Source organism: Gopherus evgoodei, chromosome 5 (genome assembly GCF_007399415.2).
Source record: "Gopherus evgoodei ecotype Sinaloan lineage chromosome 5, rGopEvg1_v1.p, whole genome shotgun sequence".
NCBI classification, from domain to species: Eukaryota; Metazoa; Chordata; order Testudines; family Testudinidae; genus Gopherus; species Gopherus evgoodei.
In genome coordinates, this window is record NC_044326.1 from 134289713 (window position 1) to 134311254 (window position 21542).

The window sequence follows — 21542 nt, forward strand, 5'->3', positions numbered from 1 at the left end:
TTAAAAACCCTCAGCTGGCTCATGTCAGCTGATTCAGGCTCACCAGGCTTGGACTATTGGTCTGTTTAGTTGTCTAGACGTTCAGGATCTGGCTGGAGCCCACGCTCTAGGGCCCTTCCCCCAGTGCAGGATCCTGGAGCTTGGGCTCCAGCAGAGTCTGAATGTTTACTCCGCAATTAAACAGACCCTTAGTCAGAGCCCTGCGAGCCTGAATCAGCTGATCTGGGCCAGCCACTGGTTTTTAATTGCAGTGCAGACATTGGAAAAATAGACAGAAAATGACCCTGATTCAGGTGGGTTGGAGGAGGAAAGCTAAATTATTTAGGAGAAATTTCTCTAGTCTGCATCACACATGCGCAATGAGAGGAGAACTTGTAAAGCCGTAGTGCTGCAAAACCTGAGATGAGCAACAGCAGTAAACTGGACCTGATTTTGCAACACGATACAGCAGTTTTTTAAATCTAGTACCCTTATGGGCTGCCTGTGGCAAGGCTTCATGACCTAGAGTAGAGAAGTAAGATTTTCTATCCGGCTCTGATGTGACTGCACATGAGTACTATATTCAGCTGTGAACGCGTCCTACTGTAAAGATGTTGACGTGTTGGAGAACAATAACAAGTTATCATAGCAGAACAGACTGATCTCAAGTAAAACATGAAAATGGAATAATATGAATAACTTGACTAAGTGATTAGGAAGGGGAAAAATAAGTCTACCAATTATTTGAATGATGGAAACACCAAGGAGGGAGAGGAATCCAGTGTTGTACCTGAAGGTACAATTAGTCAGAGTAATGGATGAGAAGAATTTCATTATAGCAAGATCTGTTAGGCAGTGGAAAAGCCTCATTGTTCGCGCTTTAGATACTAGACAGGACTAAGCACTATAGAAAAGTCCTGTAAGAAACAGACATGTATTGGCAAGAAGGTGACGTGTATGATCCAACAGGCCTCTTCGGTCTTGCTCCATGATAAACATAAGGAGCAAAATGTACTTTATTGAGAGAGAATATTTTAGGGTTAAACCTGAAAATCGAGTTACCCCTAAAGATAAATATCCAAATATATGGTAAACCTTATTTAGGACTAAAGCTGATTATACCTTAGTTCCTTGGGCAAGTTATATTGAAGTAGAAGCAGCACCTGAAAGAGTGGCTGTGACGTTCTGTTAACATGCGCAAAACTTTCTCTCCTAACTGGCCTAGCAGGTCAGTCTGCTTCAGCTTCTTAGATGTAGAATCTTCCATTTCAGTTGTAAAAATACATCTGATGGTACACATCGGCTTACTGCAATCATAACATTGAGTGCAACAGTGTTCTTTGCACCAATTACCCCCACAACATAGTTTTACTTTTCATACTAAAAGCTTAACATTGCTTTTGTTTCTTGGGCCATCTTTTTAAGAGATTTTCTATAGCTGGTCACATGCATCCGACGAAGTGGGTATTCACCCACGAAAGCTCATGCTCCAAAATGTCTGTTAGTCTATAAGGTGCCACAGGACTCTTCGCTGCTTCTATAGCTAGAGAAAATCAGCCCCTCAAGTGTATATTCCAGTGGTACTTGTTAAATTGGATTTTAAAAAAAATATGGATTATAGACCGCTAATACACATTTCCATACAAACATGCCACTAAAAGCTTTCAGGCTGTGGTCCTGTATCATGATCATTTGTTGTCCTGCACCAGAGCAGAGTCTATCTGTATTACAAGTCTGATTTTTGTTAGTATAGGCAAGAGCTAACAGAGGTTTCACTACAGTTGATACACCTACAACTAAGCTTTCAGTATTCCTGCTACCCCAATCCTGAGCCTACCCTGTACGGTAACAGCAATTGTATTTATTTTGTGACTTTTTTATTTTAATAGGCTGTCTCCTTTCAAAACAGGTCTGCAATCGTAGTACTTCTGATGTCCATGGTGAATGAAAGGCAACCATTTGTACTGCGCTGCGCTGTCCTTTACTGTTTCCAGTGTTTCTTATACAAAAACCAAAAAGGACAAGGGGAAATCGTTTCAACACTTCTACCATCAACCATAGACGGTATGCAGCTTGAAAATTTCAAAAACAAATCACACTTTAGCATCCATTTGGATGCATCATCAAGGTTTCCTCTAAAATATTACATACTTTTAGTGAAGTGCCAAGAACAAGGATGTAAAAATCACCTTGTGAACAGTGTTTTAATTTGAGAGAATTTTTTGACTTGAATTCTATTTGAACTTAACTGACAATGCATAACATTCAGGTGTTAAAAGTACAAGAATTCAGGTTGTAAAATTTGGTTAAAATTATTTATGCTCTAGCAGGATAAGGACAGATACCAAATTGGTTAGTTATCTGTGCTTGGAGTTGACATGGAGGGGTTGTTTCTATTTTGTTAGAATCTATGCTGATTTGTGCTAACACATTTTTTTTGTTCTTTGGCATATAATTTACACATTCACTTTCTAGTTTGAGCAATAACTTTCAACCTTGTACTTTACAAGTAGGCAGAGGGATGTGTGTGTGAGAAAATGTTTCCTGACAACTTAAATGCCAAGAAGGCTGAGAACCAGACTAGTATTTTAATAAGATACAAAATCTTAGCTATCAAACAGCAATATCGGAGCTGCATTCCCTACTATGACGTGAAATGACATTCACTTTTGAAAAAAGGCATTATGACCATGCCCCTTTTCTTTTCATTATTTATCAAACATCCAACATTTGCTAAGTGTGTCTCAGAGAATAAGGCAGGTGTCCTCCAAGAAAAGGGATATAACATACTAGTAAAATGATGGGAAGGAAATCTAACACATTGCTTGTCAATGCCACAAGGTGTTTTTTCTGATCCAACAGTCTCTGATCTAAAACAGTCTCTCTTTCACACCTCCTGTTGCACTGTGTAACTTCCCATTTATAGACATTAGGCGAAGTATAAGCAACTTTCGACGTGAGGGGAACAGTCAAATTTCCATTTATTTTACAGTTAAACCAAGAGGCTTTCTACAGTCTTCCAGTTGTACAGGCTGGATTTTGAGGCCTTTGTCTGCCATAACTCTCGTGGGCTAGTACTACATGAATGTGCACGTGTGAAAACAAACTGTGCTTGATGGATTCACTCCAGTATTTTAGGCATTAAAGATCACAAAGGCTGTCCTGTTACCATTTTAACACACGCAATGTCTGTCTTATCCATTTTAGGCTGGATACTTAAAAGTAACGGCTCCAGCTCCTTTACTAATTATTTGCCTGTCAAAACTCAGGCTGTTAACCTTGTCAGTATTGAGGCCCATTCAAACTTTCAGGGAGTACATTCTTGTTAATTATTTACTCAGTAAGATCTTTAAAAGCTTTTCTGGCAAGCTCATTCTGTCATCCTACTTTACTGCTTAGTCAGTACTTTTCATCTGTGGCATTCAGAGCTCCTTCCAAAAGTGCCATCCCCTTTACTCAGGAGGAATCAGATGCTGGAGGGTTAAATGACTTGCCTAGAGTGACTGCAGGTTGGTAGTGGTAGCACTGTGACTAGAACCCATGTCTCCCAGTTCCCGGGCTCATTCACTGGATCACACTACCTCCCACAGAAAAATGTGATGAGCCATCCTATTGACCGCCTGTGTGTGGCTGTTTAGGATTTGAGAGAACATTCCAAATGTCTAATGTTACATAAAGAACAGGAGTACCTGTGGCACCTTAGAGGCTAACAAATTTATTAGAGCATAAGCTTTCATGGGCTACAGCTCACTACAAAAGCTTGTGCTCAAATAAATTTGTTAGTCTCTAAGGTGCCACAAGTACTCCTGTTCTTTTTGCGGATACAGACTAGCATGGCTGCTACTCTGAAACCTGTCGTAATGTTAGGTAGAATCATAGAATATCAGGGTTAGAAGGGACCTCAGGAGGTCATCTAGTCCAACCCCCTGCTCAAAGCAGGACAATCCCCAATTAAATCATCCCAGCCAGGGCTTCGTCAAGCCTGACCTTACGACCTGATTTGTTGTTAATGGAGATGTAGCACTCCCAACTAGCAGACAGCTTATTCTCTCTGAAAGTTGAATCTTTCAAAGGGTTCCTCTGAGACTGTAGGTGTGGTGAGGGCCTAGCTGGGAGTGCTTGGCAATAGCATGAGACACCCTCTCTCTCTTTGCCGCATGAAAAAGAAGTCATCTTCCACTGCGCTACCCCTAGATGACTATGTAGGTGCCATATTTTTATTCCTAAAGTTTTATAGAACTTAAGATGTCTTCAGATGACTGTGGAGCTTAAAGCTCTGAGATGGGGACTGTGTGTGTGTGAACAGCACCTAGCACTTTGAGGTCTCCATCCTGGTTGGGGGCCCTCTGTGCTACTGTATTATAACTACTTTACGAGTCTTAATCATGGCGTGCTTTTGTGCTACAGCATTTGTTTGTCATTATTGTAGCTACAGGTAATTCTGTGTCGGCTGGCCAACTGCTCTGTGGCGGACTCTTTTCCACGGACTCTCTCTCAAACTGGTGCGCCGCCGTGGCCCTGGCCCATGCTTTACAAGATAACGCAACTCTGAAAGAGCAACTGCTAAGAGTTCAGCTTGCAACAAGTATTGGTAACCCTCCAGTGTCTTTGCTGCAACAGTGCACCAACATTCTTTCACAGGTACTGTATCATTGCCACGGTTCTGTTTGCTTAAGAAGAAAAATGTTCTCTTGCTATTAGTGGCTCAAAGAAAAATGCTAATTTTCTCAGTTTAAGTGCAAGCGAGATTCGATAGTAGATTTAGTGCTAGTTGTTACTGTACACTACAGCATAGAGTGCCTTTGTCGTAAAAATGGAAGTGTAGCAGATCCGCCATCATAAAGTGCCATCTGAAGCTGCTTTGTCCATTGTCATGAGTCCAGCACCTTAGATTTGAAATGGCATTGTTCTAGTCTGTTCCTATTTCATCGCTATTTTGAATGCAAGTCACATATTGAAAGTATACCAACTAAAACAATCTGGAAATGATTTGCCTACAATTGTTACAAGAAACACCAAAGATTACTGTAACTGAAGGATATTACTTGTGACAGACCCAGGCCAGTGGGGTACAGAAGTCTGGTAGAGGGCAAATATACTGGTCACTGGATGAGTAGTTTTCTGTTCCCTGAGTGACCAGAGCAGGGGCTGCACTAGAGTAAGCAGGAACCTGCTAGAACCAATTAAGGCAGACAGGCTGATTAGATCACCTGCAGCTAATCAAGGCAGGCTAATCAGGGCACCTGGGTTTAAAAAGGAGCTCACTCCAGTCAGGCAGGGAGGAGTTAGAGGAGAGGAAGTGTGTGTGAGGAGCTGGGAGCAAGAGGCACAAGGAGCTGAGAGGGAGAAGGTGTGCTGCTGGAGGACTAACAAGTACAAGCATTATCAGACACCAGGAGGAAGGTCCTGTAGTGAGGATAAAGAAAGTGTTTGGAGGAGGCCATGGGGAAGTAGCCCAGGGAGTTGTAGTTGTCATGCAGCTGTTACAAGAGGCACTATAGACAGCTGCAATCCACAGGGCCCTGAGCTGGAACCCGGAGTAGAGGGTGAGCCTGGGTTCCCCCTCAAACCCCTCAACTCCTGATCAGACACAGGAGGAGTTGATCCAGACTGTGGGGAAGATCACTGAGGTGAGCAAATCTGCCAATAAGCGCAGGACCCACCAAGGTAGAGGAGGAACTTTGTAACACTTGTTTCCGTTTAAGTAGACAATACAGAGTGCTGTCAAATGCCCAGTTTCACCTGTTGGGGGTCCTTCATTCAGCAATGTGGAGGGAAACAGTTATTTCATTTGGAAAGGAAAATGATGATAAAACGACTGGTAGACAGAGGGACTTAAAGACAGATGTAGCACCTGAAACTATTGTTTGTTCACTTTCTTAAAAGACTAAAATGTAAGTTGATGGTAACCTTTTTGTATTACGTTGCCACTCACAAAAGTTATATTCACTGTACTGTATGTAGTTTGAAGCCAAAGTATGATTCAGGCATCATTCGTCAACTTTTCACGTGTTTCTATTTTATTGGTTGGATCTTGTGTCTGAAATTATGATAGTTGAGTACAAGAAACTCAGGTTTTGTAGATGTTGACTTCTCTATTTTTTAAATGTGCCCCTCTCTCAAAATAGCCAAAATTGGAATCTCAAAATTGTTTTACTCACTCCTTGAACTGAGATACATTTCAACATTATAGTTTCAATAAAATAGCCACTAAATTTTTGGTTTTGCATTTTGCTAGGATCTTAAAAGAAAAATTTGAGCTTTCTAAAGTTCTCTACAAAAACCTCGTAAGTAATATGTGTGAATTTTTTAATGTATGATTTACAGGGTGATAAGATCGACAGACGGGTATGTATTTCTTGACATAGCTTAGGCATTTTCTTGTCACAAGCAGGGCCTTTTCTGTCTTGGGTTTTGCTGATTTTAACAACTGCTTTTTTTAAAGTGTTTCTACTTACGGTGTCGTATTGCAATCAGTTTTTATGTCTAGCATAACAAGCTCTCTCTGTGTGTCTCCATGGGATTCTGGCATGGTGTTCCTGGGATAAGGATCTTGGGTGCCACGGGTGCTTTCTTTCCAATGGGGCATTGCAGTCACCAGCTGCTCTGAAATGTACTAAATTTTGTTCACACTTCCTCATAATGTGAATTAAATTTTACTTTTGTGTGACATTGAATCAGTATTTGGAACTATTACAAACACTTTTCATCCCTCCCAGTAGAAAGAGGTGGGCATGACTTGTAGCAGATATATACTATTTTGGCCCTTAATTCCTAGTGCAACAAGTGTCCTCTATCTGTGTTCCAGTCAATCCATATTACACATTTCCAGTGATAATTTCTTTTGCAGAATTTTATCCCCAGTTGTCTTAATTTGTAATCAAGGATGGGATTTTTACTAAGCAATTCTGAAGCTAGCACTTAGCTGTAGGTGTCTGATTTTGAGCTTGTTGCCGGACAGAAGCCGTGTCTATATTGCACAGCCTACAGTGACAGGGTTTTTTCTAGCACCTCCCTGAGCGAGAGCAGCTAAACTGACAGTAGCATTCTTCCACTGAACCAGCTGCGTTTACACCAGAGGTAAGGCTGGCATAGCTGCGGTGCTGGGGGATGGATTTTTCACACCCCCACATGTCCTAGCTGTGTCAGCCTAAGTTTTACGTGTAGACCAGATCATAGTCTCATAGACTTATAGAGCCTATGAGTCTAAAAGTGTTCACTGTTGCTTTATAACGCCAGATAAACTGTTAGGCTGAAGTGTTTTGTTTTTGAAACTTTCAGTTAAAATGTTTCAGCAGCTTCCCAGAATGAATAAGGAAGAATGTTTTGTCTCACCAATGCTTTGGTTTGGGGTTTTAAACCACGTAACCATTTTTCCCCCCAGAAGCTGTAGCAGCTCCATGCTCTGGAGCAAGGTCTTGAAACTTGGCAAGGGGGTTGCCCTGGGGTCAGATGAGCCTTTTGCTGTGCCTGGGAAAATTGTCCAAATTGAGCCTCTGAGAAGTCTGTTTACACATGCTCAGATTTGTTAGTGTGGCAGCTAAATTCTCTGAAGAGTCTATCTGCCCTGGGCAGGCTCCAGTTTAGGGGTGCAGGGGCTGGCCAGGACATCCCCTGCAATTGCTACTGCAGGCCACTGTCATACTAGGCACAGGAACAGAGCAGGGAAACTCTCCTGTGCTTTCAGTGCTCCACCTGTTGGCACCCAGGCAGCAGGGAGGAGGATGAGAAACAGCATAGAGGAGAGGGGGTTGCTGTGGCCAGAGAGTTGGAAGGAGTGGGGTTGGGGGGGCGTGAGTAGCAGCAGAGGGAGCATGGGGAAGGCCTTTGTGGTGGAAGGTGAGCAGGAGTCAAGAGATGTGAGCTGGATAGGAACCAAAGGGCACAGACAAGCTAAGGGCACGGGGCAGAAGGCTTTATAACCATTAGAGAACTCTCCCCTTCAGGACCTAGAATTGAACCCGAGTCCACAGTCTTCACTTTCCTCCTCTGTCAGCAAGTGACGGGTCCACAGGGGAGACCAGCCTCTTTTTCGTACCAGGTACTCTGTGGCTTAAGTGGTAGAGGTCTGTGCAGTGCCGATCTAAAGGTTTGAACTCCGCTGGTGACCAAGTTGGGCATCAGTAGGAATCCAAATTTCCTGAAGTCTTTTAGAAATGTATTAAACTGCATCCTAACTATTGTACGAGAATATTAAGTTTGCAGAGTCAAGCGTTCAGGTTAGGAAATGCCATAATTGAGGAAGGCCTCTTAAGCACACGCATGAGTGCACCAGTGCATTCTGATAGTCGTATTACATGATCACGTCCTGTTTTTCCCCACAGGACTTCTGCCTCATTCAGGGGATGAGTCAGGGTTGTGGGGACTGTTGTGTGTAGGACTCCTGCCTCGTTTGTTGGAGAAGTTGGAAGGTGTGTAACTTTGAAATCCGTGCAGGGTTTGGATGGTGTGTGGTAAATAAGGTCTGGGGTCAAACATCGACTGTGGATAATTAAAGGAAATATTGGATAACTACCCAGTCACTGAACGAGGCCTGGGTCCTGTGGAAAATACCAGTGTAGGACCATGTAATAAGTCTGTATCATAATGCGTATGCATAAGAAGGCTGAATTAAGGTGACATGGCCTTCCTTCATTCTGGCTTTTCCTGACTTGGGTGCTTCACTTGGCAACATTTTAATGTCATGATTGGATGTTTTTCTAAAAGATTGCTCCAGAAGTTATTTTGGAGATGTTCTATGGCCTGTCAGACTAGATCATGGTGGCCGCTCTTAGCCTTGTATCAGAGGGGTAGCCGTGTTAGTCTGGATCTGGAAATTTCCACTACATGCATCCGACGAAGTGAGTATTCACCCATGAAAGCTCATGCTCCAATACGTCTGTTAGTCTATAAGGTGCCACAGGACTCTTTGCTGCTCTTAGCCTTGGCATCTACTAATCTATGACCCTTAGTGTTCTTTTAATGTGTTTCTGTGTAATGAAGCTATAGCTCAGCTGTATAACAGTGAGGGAAAGACAGTCCTGTTAACCCTGTAATTTCTGTGCAGCTCATGCTGTCGTAGCTGTGTTCTAAGAGCCTGCCCACTTGCACTGTGGGAATGTTCCAGGGTGTTGGCTCCAAACATATGAAGCATGGCTATTTGCAGAGCCTATGCTGGGTTTAGATTCTGGTTTGCACAAGATGGTACTTGCTTAGAAAAATGGAATGAATTGCATATTTGTAAAAACTCTATACAGGAAAAATGAAACATGCTCTGGGCCGGGGCGCCATTCGGAGTGTTTTTAGTGCCTGTCAGTCTGGGGTCTGTCTTAACCTTGGAGATGGAGGTAACACCTCTGAATCGATGCAACTAGCCAATTCATTTAGAAAGAAAAAAGCATCTCTACTTGTAAAAGTCCAGTCAGATATACGTTTTGAGTTAGTCTTCTCACAGATGGCAGTAAGCTGTTGTTTATTCTTTGTATTACTTTAGTGCCTATGCTCTTGTCATGGGGCGGGACCCCCTTGTGTTAGGAGCTGTAAAAACACAGAATAAAAACAATCTCTGCCCCAACAATCTTATCACTGGGGCTTCGTTTTGTTGGCTTGATTAATTCATTTGCGGAGGGATTATTTTTAGCAGTTTTGAGTTTTATGTAGATGTCCAAAACTGGGTGGTTTTTTCTTGAGGCGTACTCTCTGTGCATACGGTCAGTACTGTTTCAACCAGTGTTAAAGCGTGCTAGGGAACCTTCATTATGCCCCAGCACGGTCTATATGGAGGACTTAATGTGCAACATGTGAGTTCTAAACCTTCCTAACACCCTTGTAGTCTGCAATACTGTTCCATATAGACAAGCCCTTAGATGTGAGCCAGGGATCAGGGACATTACTTATATAAACAAACTGCACTGGGAGAGGGGTGAAGTCAACATGAATTGAGTAGCCATTCCTTGTGGGTTTTTCCAGTGGTCATCAGTTAAAACCTGAACTCAGAAGCCTTGCTTATAACATATGTAGCTAGGATCAGTGTCTTTCCAGAGGGAACTGCCATTTCTCTAGCAGTAATATTTATGTGGATTTACACACCTTGATAAAATTTACCAGCTTCTGGCTGGCTCGTGTGACTTTTCTTGTCCACGCTAATCTGGAAATAGCACTGAATGAGTAGTTGCAGTGGGTCCAGGCTCAGGGCATAGGAGTCTGGAGTTCAACTAGGGATAAACGTGTCCTTAGAAAACATTAGCATATACCTTTCATGTGCATTCATGACTCTTCTGTCTCAAGGTCTGCCAGATATGAGGTTTAGTATACGTGACATGAATCATCCCCTCCCATTCAGGATTCAGAAGGGCCATACAACTCAGAGGCTACTTTTCTCTGGGGAACAGAGCTTTCTGTGTGCAGATTCTGGATGCTATATACATCTATTAAACAACTTGACTTGTGGTTCTCATTAAAAGGCTTTCTGGAAGAAGGGATCCTTTTTTTAAGGAGGTCTGGTCTACGTGGGATAGGAGCTGGTTAAGTGTGAGGGAGGGTGTCATAAACAGATAGTTAAGGGTTAATGTCTCTTTCACCTGTAAAGGGCTAACAAACAGTGAACCTGGAACACCTGACCAGAGGACCAATCAGGAGACAAAATACTTTCAAATCTCAGTGGAGGGAAGCCTTTGATTGTTTTTTTGGGAGTTTTGCATTCTCTCTGGGTTCTGAGAGTGACCGGACATGCAACTAGGTTTCTTTCCAATCTCTCTAATACAGTCTCTTATATGTTCAAAACAGTAAGTACTAGGTAGATAAGGCGGTTTTAGTCTTTTGATTGTTTTCTTTGTTTGCAAATGTGTATTTGCTGGAAGGATTTTAATTTGTATTTGTGCTGTGGGGAGCCTTCTCTCTAGTGTCTAAGCTGAAAGACCCTGTAACATTTTCCAACTTGATTTTACAGAGACAATTTTTATTTTTTCTTTCTTTTATTAAAAGCTTTTCTTTTTTAAAAGACCTGATTGATTTTTCCCCTTGTTAGGCTCAAGGGAATTGAGTCTATATGCACCAGGGAATTGGTTGGAGAAAAGAGGGAAGGGAGGGGGAAAGGTGGAATTCCTCTGTGTTTTAGATTCATGTAGCTTGAATCTGTATTACCTCTTGGTGAGGGGAAAAGAGGAGGGGGGAAGGTGACATTCCTCTCTGTTGTAAGATTCAAGGAGTTTGAATCATAGTGATCTCCTAGTGTACCCAGGGAGGGGAGGATCTGGGAGGAAGAAAGGAAGGGAGGGGGAATGGTTTATTTCCCTTTGTTGTGAGACCCCAGGAGTTTGGGGTCTTGGGGTCCCCAGAGAAGGTTTTGGGGGGACCAAAGTGTACCAGGCACTGCAAGTCCTGGTTAGTGGCAGCACTACAAGATCTAAGCTGGTAATTAAGCTTAGAGGAATTCATGCTGGTACCCCATCTTTTGGACGCTAAGGTTCAGAGTGGGGGTTATACCATGACAGAGGGGCACAAAGATGTGTGGGGGTGGAAATACAGAATGAGCTGTCAAGCGAAAGACTTGAGCAACAGCAGCGGAGGAAGAAGTAGGAAGACATGAGAGCTGAAAGAGGCAGGAGCAGTTCTGTAGGGGCTTGGAAGTGAGGACCAAAAAGTAGAACATGATACACAGGATGCAAGTGGAAGCCAGTGAAGGAGAATGATAAGGCCTGAGCAGTGGAAGAAGAGTAGGAGTTTGCAGCAGAGTTTAGGAAAGATTAGAGCAAAACTTCCACCTGTCCCCATCAAAAACGTGTTTGGCACAAGTGAAACAGTTCAGCAGTTCTGAGACTATCGAGTGAATACCCAAAATGAAAAGCTGACACAGTATAGTACATACAGATCATGCAAAAGGGGTAACGAGACACATGAATGCCAGCTAGGCTAGTAATGGCGATTTGATTCTTTGCCCAAAGATCAAAGTAAAGGAGGAGGGAGATGACAAAAGGGTGTGAAGAGGCAATGTGCAGCAGACTGGTGTGGGGTTTTACAGATGACGTGGTGTATAGCCTGCCTTACAATTGCAATGGGATACTTTACCTTCTAGTCTTGAGGAGGCTGTTCCCCTCAGTGGTGGTATCTCCACCCAGCAGCTCTTCAGACCACCAAAGGTCTTGTATCTAGCACATTCAGATCTTAGTTTCCTTCTGTGGTAACTTTGATATCACCTTGTGACCCACTTTGGTGCTGGATGCAGACGCAGCAGCTGAGAGCCTGCCCTCCCACCTGCCTTCTGACTGCTGCTACTCTGCATGGCTGTTCTTAAAGGCAGATAAAGACTTACTTTAAGGGCTTCTGGTTTTTGTCGTGCTCATTTAGGACTCAAAGCAATGCTGTCTCCAGTACTTAAGCACAGTGAACATCAGAGTGGAGGATGGAGTGAAATGAAAGTCAAGCAAAACTTAAAGTGGCTGAAACACGGAATTAAAAAGTAGAAATGCAGCATAGACTTAACTAAGGACTCCTTTGGGGTTGGCCAAATGTAACTCTTTTCTCTGCTGCCTTGAATTTCTTGTGACCATCCCCTCCAGAGAATGTTCTGCTTTTACTCTCTCAGATAGATCAAAGCCCTTTTTTATACCCGTTTGCTCTCCAGATTCTGGCTTTTAACCCTTTGTTACTTTCTTTGATGTACTACATGCTTATTTGAAGCTTTTTTGTGGGAGCTGGAGAACTTTTGCTTGGTTGCTGTGTCAGATGTTTGACTTTTTCTTACGGAGGTGCATGCCTGCCTTAATGCCACTTCCCAGGGCATTTTCGTTTTCACGAGCCTGGAGAATTAGCCAGTATAGATATAGATGCCAGAGAATTCTGTAAATAGTTATATTTTATAGGCCTAGAAAATGTGTGGCTCATCTAGTTGATGCAAACTGAGGCTTAATACTAGGTAAATATTAAGTTAAATAAAACATCTGCTTTAAAGGACCAAAATATACATAATGAACAGCTCAAAACCGTTGTCCAAGGTACCTCCTGGCCTAATTGTGTGGATTTAAAACACTTAAAATGATTTAACAAAATCTTGAAAAGTATTATTTCACACATATCTTGTGTATTAATTTGAATAACTTTCAGAAGAAAACTAATTTTCTAGCATACTAAATTGAAAGACAAGACGGCTGCATTTAGAATAGTCCACTTGTGTCTGGTTTACCTTGTGTATTACTGTATCACCAAAGAAACTGCCCTGTAGCAATCCATTTTCACCTTGAAATAAAATCTCAACTGGTGGTACAATACATCAGTCATGATATACGTTATATTTGCAGCAAATGAAGACAGCGTATTAGTGCTGGGGCACTTTAAAAGTTTGCAGCTGATTTGTGCTAATTGTGTACTTTATGCAGCATTTCCCCCAGAAGGTTCTGCATGTATTTTTTACCACTTAACAATATTGTTATCCCAGCATTTATAAAGGCAAACTAACTTGTCATGATTTTGTTCCAATGCTAATTTGTGTTGAGTCACACCTTGCATCTGTCTTGGTTTGACATGCATTGAAGACTGCTAGACTTCTGTGAATCCTTTCCATCAAAGCACTAAAGCAACAATAAGTATACCTAGTAAATGTGTATTTTTGGAAGCCTCGACTTCCTTTTTTTATCCTTAAAGTTGAACATGGGTGGGTTCTGAAGTAAATACAGCCCTAAAGCACTTCATTGAACGCTATATATGAAGAAATTAATGCCAGCTTTTCCATTTCAGGGCAGCAAAGTGCAGACAAGAGTTGGATTATTAATGCTGCTTTGTACCTGGTTAAGCGATTGTCCAATTGCTGTCACACACTTTCTGCACAACTCCGCCAATATTCCATTTGTATCCTTGAAATGTTTAAAGAATACAGGAGTTTGAATGGAAAAAAATATTTTTAATATTAAAAATGCAGACAAACTTGCAGGAATGCTGCAGCATATTTAAGGATAGTAGGTGTGGGGCTTAAAGAGGTAGTGTTCCTTTTATGTTAACATGTAGACACTCACCAAGGCATAATCAAATCTGTGAATTTGAAAAGACATGGCATGTATTTCCTCTGAGCTTTTGGGCAGTTTTGCAAATTTTGGGTATATGTGCATTGCAATTGGAGTGATTGCAGCTTGGGTAGGAATACCCACGTTGGCTTTGATTTAGCTAGTATGCCAAAAATAGCAATGAAGGGGAGGCACAGACTTCAGTGCGCGCTATATAAGCCTGCCCAGGACCCTGGATACATATTTGCATTCCTAGACGGTGCTGGGATCCATGCCGCCGTGTCCTCGATGCTGTTTTTAGCTGTTTGCTAGATTCAAGCTGCCGTGGGTATGCCTATGCAAGCTGCTAGCACACCTTGATTTCAGTGTGGCTATGCCTGTAGTGTGTGTCACTGCAGATAAATACATGGAGTTTCAGTATGAAGAATCTCATATGTGTAATCTCACAGAAATGGGAAAATATGTCTTAATCTCAATGAATTGTAATGATAAATATACTTCTCTGAAGAGGAACTTGATCCAATTGACAGTTTTTAAGCATCATATACTAGCTAATGATAGACAGTGCCTTCAAAAAACTTTCACGATTAACATATGAAAGAGAACTGGGTTTGGGTACAGTCAACCCTTTTAAATATTACATTGAGTTATCTTGAATAGCAATATATATGCACAGTGTACAAATCCCTTAAAACAAACTAAATATATGAGCAGTTTCATTTGATGTAGCATACTAATATTACTAATTAAGCTTATGGTTTTAATGGGTAAAGAAATTGGTTTTACATGTTTAATTAAGATGTAATAAGTTTAGGCTGAGATTACTTGTTGAAATGGAAAAGGTATGTTTTGTATATTCTGCACATGAAATGTTTAAACTTCCTTAGCAAATGTTCCAGCTCACTGGGCAGATAGCCGAAAACCTTGGAGAAGAGGAGCAGTTAGTTCAAGGCCTGTGCGCACTTTTGCTGGGAATTTGCATTTATTACAATGACAATTCCCTCGAAAATTGTAGGAAGTAAGTATGGTGTAGGACTAACTGAAGACTTTAGGGGAGGTGAAAGTTTGTGTGCAGGCTATCAGCTGTACCTAAACTAGGAAGACGTTTCTAAATGAAAGACAACACAACGTATATTATTGATATTCTTAGTTTAGCAACCTCTCTAGCCCCCTGCTTTTAATTTATTCCTTACAGGAGGGAATACGTATGGCTAGAAAATGTGAGATGGTTTCTCCATGCTAATCGGTTGGAAAAAGTCATTGATACAGCCCTTAGACAGTGCAAAGCATCTGAGCCATTCTTAACAAGAAATACAGTTAATACCTTCTTCATGTCTCCTTTCACCTGTGGCATGTGAACGGCTGATAGTGACAGACTGGGAACAATCAGCTTTCCAGTGCCAAGAAAAGTCTGATTGTTTGACAGGGGAAAAGGAATTGTTACAGATAATTTCCTGACCAAAAAAAGTACCCTTTGAAGGGGAAGTAAAAAGGGTGATGTTTCACTGCTCTCCGTTTTTATTTGTTTGTTTTCTTCTCTAGGCACAGTCTTGCCTGGTGTGCCATACTAACTACATCATCTTCTTTCAGAGAGAAACTAAAACAGCTGATAGAGAAGAGGATTGGCAAGGAGAACTTCATCGAGAAACTAGGTTTCATTAGCAAACACGAACTGTATTCTAGAGCTGCTCAGAAACCTCAGCCTAGTTTTTCTAGCCCAGACCACATGATGTTTGATCACGAATTTACTAAACTGGTAAAGGAATTGGAGGGTGAGATATGTTACACTCTTTTTTTTGTACTGTCACTTGCTGTACACTTCAGCTTGCCATGATTGAATTACCACCCATTTCGAATTTAGATTTTTAAAGGTCGTACGATGAAACCTAAAATTCTGTAAGTGGTATGAAGGATTGTACTGTAGTCCTGGATTGCAGTTCAGATGTTTTATGTGACTGCTCCTCATGCAGTGTTGGGTTTTGTACTTAATCAGGCTTCTTCGCACAGTTAAGTCAGTTGGCTGTTGGTGCATGTTATTGATTAGGCTATTGGTAATGGCAAATTTTTGAACTTGTGCTTATATAGTGCCATCAGGTCTATACTCGAGGATGATGCACGAGAAGGTGGCATCCCTCTCCCCCCAAATAAAATCATAGTATACAAGAATTCGCTTCTCAAGCGTTACTTCTGATTATAGTGCATCATTTCCCCAGCTTCCTTATAGATGAAGTGAAAAGGAACTGGATGTGTGCCCCTTCTGTAATGAATGATGAACTTCTAAAAGATGTGATCACAAATGTTATTTTTTACACTAGAAATAACCAGGTTGGGGAACCTTAAAGAATGTGAATGGTGAACTTTATGGGTCCTGAATGGAAAAGTGAGGCTGTTGAAACTTTTAATGGATAAACTTTTCCCAGTTGTTGATACAGCCTCCTGAAGTCAGCTTCTAAGAACTAGTTTGACATCTAGTCATTTAAATCAGCATGGGTGACTAATAACTTGTTTAAAAACAGATAAATTCTCTCTGGTGCAACACGATTATCTAAGCTGAGGAGGCTGTGAGAATATGAATGCATGAGCTGTGTTCTGAATAACGAATGCACTATTTTTTTGACAGGTATCATAACTAAAGCTATTTACAAGTCTAGTGAAGAAGACAAACAGGAAGAGGAGGTGAAGAAGACATTGGAACAGCATGACAACATTGTGACTCACTATAAAAAAGTCATTAGGGAGCAGGTAAATACACGCTGTAGCAGACACCTACAGTCACATGTACTGTTGGGGGAAAATCATATTAACTGGCTTTTGGGGATGCTGGAATAGAATTCCAGACCAGATATTACAAAACATGGAAGAGGCTTCCCAGCTCAGATAACTTGGGGAAGTGTCAGGCACCTTAATAATAAGCAGTGCTACGCCTTGCCTATAACAAATTTGGAAACTTACCTGCGCAGATCAGCAGTCCACAAGATACAGACACTACACATGCAAAATATCTTTCGTAGGCTGAGTAAATTTCTTGACTCTAATGCATTGATTTTATTGCTTTGCAGCATGTCTCCCCTTTGATTCATTTCCCACAAGTAATTAAGCAGAATTCCAATTTTCTTTTCTTTCACAGGATCAGCAGCTTGAAGAGTTAAAGCAGAAAGTTAATACTTTAAAATCCCAGAACGAACAGCTTCAGACAGCAGTGACGCAGCAAATGTCTCAAATCCAGCAGCACAAGGACCAGTATAATCTCCTTAAAGTACAGCTAGGTATAATTCACAAAAACACTGACATCTATCCTTGCTTCATAGCATATTTCCAGTTCTCTGTGCAGCCCATGGCAAGCAATCTAAATTCTGCAGAAACCAATCCTTTCCTGTTTTAGCAGCATGTTGTCCTAAATTCTGCAGCACACTAGAATTCACACAAATTAAAAAACAGGACTTTTTTTCCAGCATTAAAAAAGAATGCAGCTAGAACAGTATTTCTACTGGTATCTAATTTGTTAAACTAGATAAAAATATCAATGTCTACATTTTTTTTATACTGCCTCCAAACTTTCAGTTGTTGGTGATGGACTATTTTGTATGGACAACTGATAAGTGCATTAGAAAAAGGGAAACTGGCAGTTTTAGCTGCAGGCAGAGCAGCTTGAGAGGTGAGCACTCAGCAGGTTCAGATTTAGGAAACGGTGAGGAAACATGTCCTTTTCCCTCCGCCCTGCCATTCATTGAATTCTGACGTCTGTGGTTCTTCTCACTGTACTGTCTGAACATGTTAGACAAAGGTGGAGGAGTCAGCAGCTAGCTGCTTTGGTGCTCCTTCATTCCTGTTGGATGCTGTTTCAGAAAAAGTACATGAACTGGAGGCTCCTGCTTAATGATCAGCAGTGAAGTGCCACCAGTTTCAGGTGTCCTTAAGTTTCACAGTTGATGTCCCTTTGAAATGAATGGGGTAGTCCATACTTGTCAGAGCTATCATTCTGGATGTTTAGCGTTGCAGGAAGAAAACACCATATTGGTTCACATTTGGAAGCCAGCCTTGGCAATCAGAGGCTAGAAACTTTTCTGAGAACACAAGAAGTTGCATTTTGCAGCCAAATTGCCCAACTATGCATGGATTCTTCCGGCACTGCTGTAAAAAAGCAAAAAATGGGGCATTGTGTACAGTAAAATCTCATTCATGACTGTAGGGGGACCCAAAGCAGCTAACCCAGTCTAACAAACTAGCAAGATACTGTACTGCTATATGGATTCTGTCTGCTTGCCATGTCAAGCATAGTAAGATTTACTTATTCGTTATGAATTATAAAAGAATTCTAATGATTTTGTGTATTAAAAAAATCAGTTTTAGGCCTCATTACCACATTCTGGTATTAAATCATAGCCCATTTTGGGTGACAGTGGGTTATGGATTAGGAAAATGAGGGTCTTGCAGTGCTACAGCAAGTCTTTTCTTACTAAAAACTGGCCTAATGGATTCAGCAGAATCCTAGAAAGAGTGGAAATGTGGAAAAATTGGCAAGGATGAGTACAAAAGAATAGTGCACGCAGGTAGGGACAAAATCAGAGAGGCTAAGGCACAAAATGAGTTACCCCTAGCAAGGAACATAAAAGTCATTAAGAAGAGGTTCTGTAAATACATTAGGAGCAAGAGAAAGATGAAGGACAGTGTAGGTCCACTACTTTATGGCCAAAGAGAGCTACTAATGGATGACATCAAGAAGACTGGGGTGTTTAATGCCTATTTTGCTTCAACACAATAGATATTAACAAGGGTGAGGGAACTGTATGGGATTGCAAGCACTTTGTAGGACGGGATTAGAATTCTAAGTGATCTTGAAAATTAGATAATTGGTCTGAAAGCAACAAGATGAAATTAAATGAACACAAAGCCAAAGTACTTCACTTAGGGAGGAAAAATCAAATGCACAACAAAATGGGGACTAACTGGCTAGGCAGCAGTACTACAGAAAAGGTTCTGGGAGACGGGGGGCAGAGGGGATCACACATTGAATGAGACAGCAACGAACAAGGCTAATATCATTCTTGAGTGTATTAACAGGAGTGTCACATGTAAGACCCGGGCGGTAATTGTTCCCTTATACTTGGCACTGGTGACGCCTTAGCCTAGAGTATTGTAGGGTCCAAAACTGGACACACTTTAAGAAGGATGTGGACAAGCAGGAGAGAGTCTAGAGAGAGCAGGAAAAATTCTGAAAGGTCCAGAAAATCTGACCTCTGAGGAAAGGATAAACCAATAGGTCGTGTTTAGTCTTGGGAAAAGAAGACTGAAGGGGGGGACTTGTCAACAGTGTTCATATATGTTGAGGCCTGTTAAGAGGATGGTGATTAATTTGTCGTCCATGTCCACTGAAGGTAGGACAAGAAGTATTCTGCTTAATCTGCAGTGGGACAGATTTAATTTAGCTTTTAGGAAACACTTTCTAACTGTAAAAGTAGTTAGGCTCTGGAATAGGCTTCCAAAGGAGGTTTTGGAATCCCATCATTGGAGGTTTATAAGAACAGGTTGGACAAATGTCTGTCAGGGATGGACTAGGTATTCTTGGTCCTGCCTCAACATTTGGGTCTGGACTAGATGACCTCTCAAGGTCCTTCCAGCCCTACATTTCTGTGAATACACACTTGTGATTTTAGAGATGTTTCAGGATGAAAATGTTCTATCATTGGGTTGCACAATGAAAATTTGCTCCATGAATGACCTAATGTATTCTATACAGATGAAGCTTATAAAATGCATCAGTGTGATGTAAGCACCTAAATACCACTGACTTTCAGTGGGATCTGGGCTCCTAAGTCACTTGAGAAAAGGTTACCTGCTGTGTACAGTTAGCCCTGAATATATGATACCAGTGCTCAGGAATCTACACTGGTCGCTGTGGATGCCTAGCTGCAGTTTATGGTGTTGGCTTTGGCCTACGAGACTGCAGAGAGGCAGACTCTCAGGCTGGCAGGTCTCAAGCTCTTCCCAGCTGAGCTCCATGCAGGCACTCAGGCTAGTTTCCTTGGCAAGGCAGGGTAAGGCAGACACAATAGGCCTGTGCCTTGGGATCCAGCCCCTGCAGTTATTTGAGCACATCAGAATCTGAAGCGTTTGTCATTAACGTGCGTTTGTAGCAGTAACTGTTGTGAAGAAAAGCTGAAGACTTTGGGCAGAGCGTGGAGCATACAGCGATGTGTGCCTGCACCTGTCGGCTCCTGAAACAGTAGCCCTGAAAGGCATGAACTGCCCCATGGGTCTTAATGGGACGATAAAGGCCCTGCCTATGCCATCCCAGCAGAGAATCGAGGGCAGGGGGCTTGGGCCACATGCTGATAAACCCCAGCTACGGGGGTAAGTGGCGGACCACTTCCCTGATCCCACTGTCGCACCTGAGGAGAGAAGGGAACTGTGTGCTGCTGCCCTACCACCACCACTCCAAGTGGGCAAAGTATGAGGCCATGCATGGCCCATGTCCGTGTTGCAAGGTCCTGCATTCCTGTTTTCCTTGGCATATAAGGAAACTACTCGTGGATGCTGTCTTAGCTCCCCTCCCTCCATTGATCCAAAATAGCCCATATCTGTTAACCTTAAGGACAGGCTGCAAATCCCATGTATTTGGGCTGAGGCTTGGGGGTCTGTGTAGGGTTTGGAGGTCTGGATATTCTGGACTTTTCATGCTGGGATGGAGGGATTAGGCAGGTGTTCCAGGTCGTGGGGGGCTACAGATCTGCGAACAGGCTGATTTTATGTAGGGGGTTGTTTAATTTTATGTTCATATTCTTGATGTGAGTGTTGTTACCTGGTAAGGCATCTTGAGCCTAGGATAACACATTCCTTATGTCTGTCGAAATAGAAATGAATTTTAAACTTTGTGCATTTAGGTCCAAACACAGAGTGAACTGGAATATAGTTTTCTGCATTGGGATCTTTGTGGTGAAAGGTAGACCTACACCTCCGTCCTACACGTAGACTCTTCGCTCTTTCATTGGTTGAGCAGGCGGAAACAACCACACAGTTTCTTTTTTTTTTTAAAGGAATGGCAAGTTTCTGAAGGTTGTACACGTGTGTTTAGGGTAGATTTTTGAACACGGTAGAATATAATCTTTTAATCTTGAATAATTTGTAATTCCATTTCTTTATGGGGGGAAAGCAAATTACTGTAGAAGATACCTTGTGTGAATGTAGTAAATGTATAAGCAAAATCTGTGCTATTAAGTTTAATACTAATTTTCAAATATCTGACCATTAGGAAAGGACAATCAGCATCACACTTCCCACAGCAATACGCTTCAGATGAATGGCATTCAGCCAGAAGAAATCAGCAAATTGCGACAGGAGATAGAAGAATTGAAAAATAAGCATGAAGTGCTACAGGGACAGCTGAGAGAAAAGGATTCTGTGATTGAAAACATGGTAAGAAGTGACTGCTTCAGAAGGGCTTTCAGTTCACAGTTGCAGAGCTACTTAAAAATATTACCTTCATGAGGCTAGAAATTCTTCGCTATGGCCCTGTCAGCACTAGAAAGACAATGGTTTGTTATAACCAGTTAACCTCTGATTACAGCCAACATGGCTTGACTTGTCTGCACA

At 41.8% G+C, this 21542-nt stretch overlaps 1 protein-coding gene across 7 annotated transcripts in view; it reads left to right on the forward strand.

Moving 5' to 3' along the window:
- The window catches only part of USO1 (USO1 vesicle transport factor), a 63949-nt gene that overhangs the window by 31500 nt on the left and 10907 nt on the right, over positions 1–21542 (forward strand). For 4 of the 7 annotated variants that reach the window (XM_030565249.1, XM_030565251.1, XM_030565254.1 and 1 more), the window contains 9 exons: positions 1889–2043; positions 4409–4620; positions 6307–6327; positions 13690–13800; positions 14852–14970; positions 15543–15724; positions 16573–16694; positions 17080–17218; positions 21202–21365. In XM_030565249.1, the coding sequence (XP_030421109.1) occupies positions 1889–2043; positions 4409–4620; positions 6307–6327; positions 13690–13800; positions 14852–14970; positions 15543–15724; positions 16573–16694; positions 17080–17218; positions 21202–21365 (1225 nt within the window). The remainder of the gene's footprint in view (positions 1–1888; positions 2044–4408; positions 4621–6306; positions 6328–13689; positions 13801–14851; positions 14971–15542; positions 15725–16572; positions 16695–17079; positions 17219–21201; positions 21366–21542) is intronic. The other 3 variants (XM_030565252.1, XM_030565253.1, XM_030565255.1) reach the window with 1 other exon arrangement.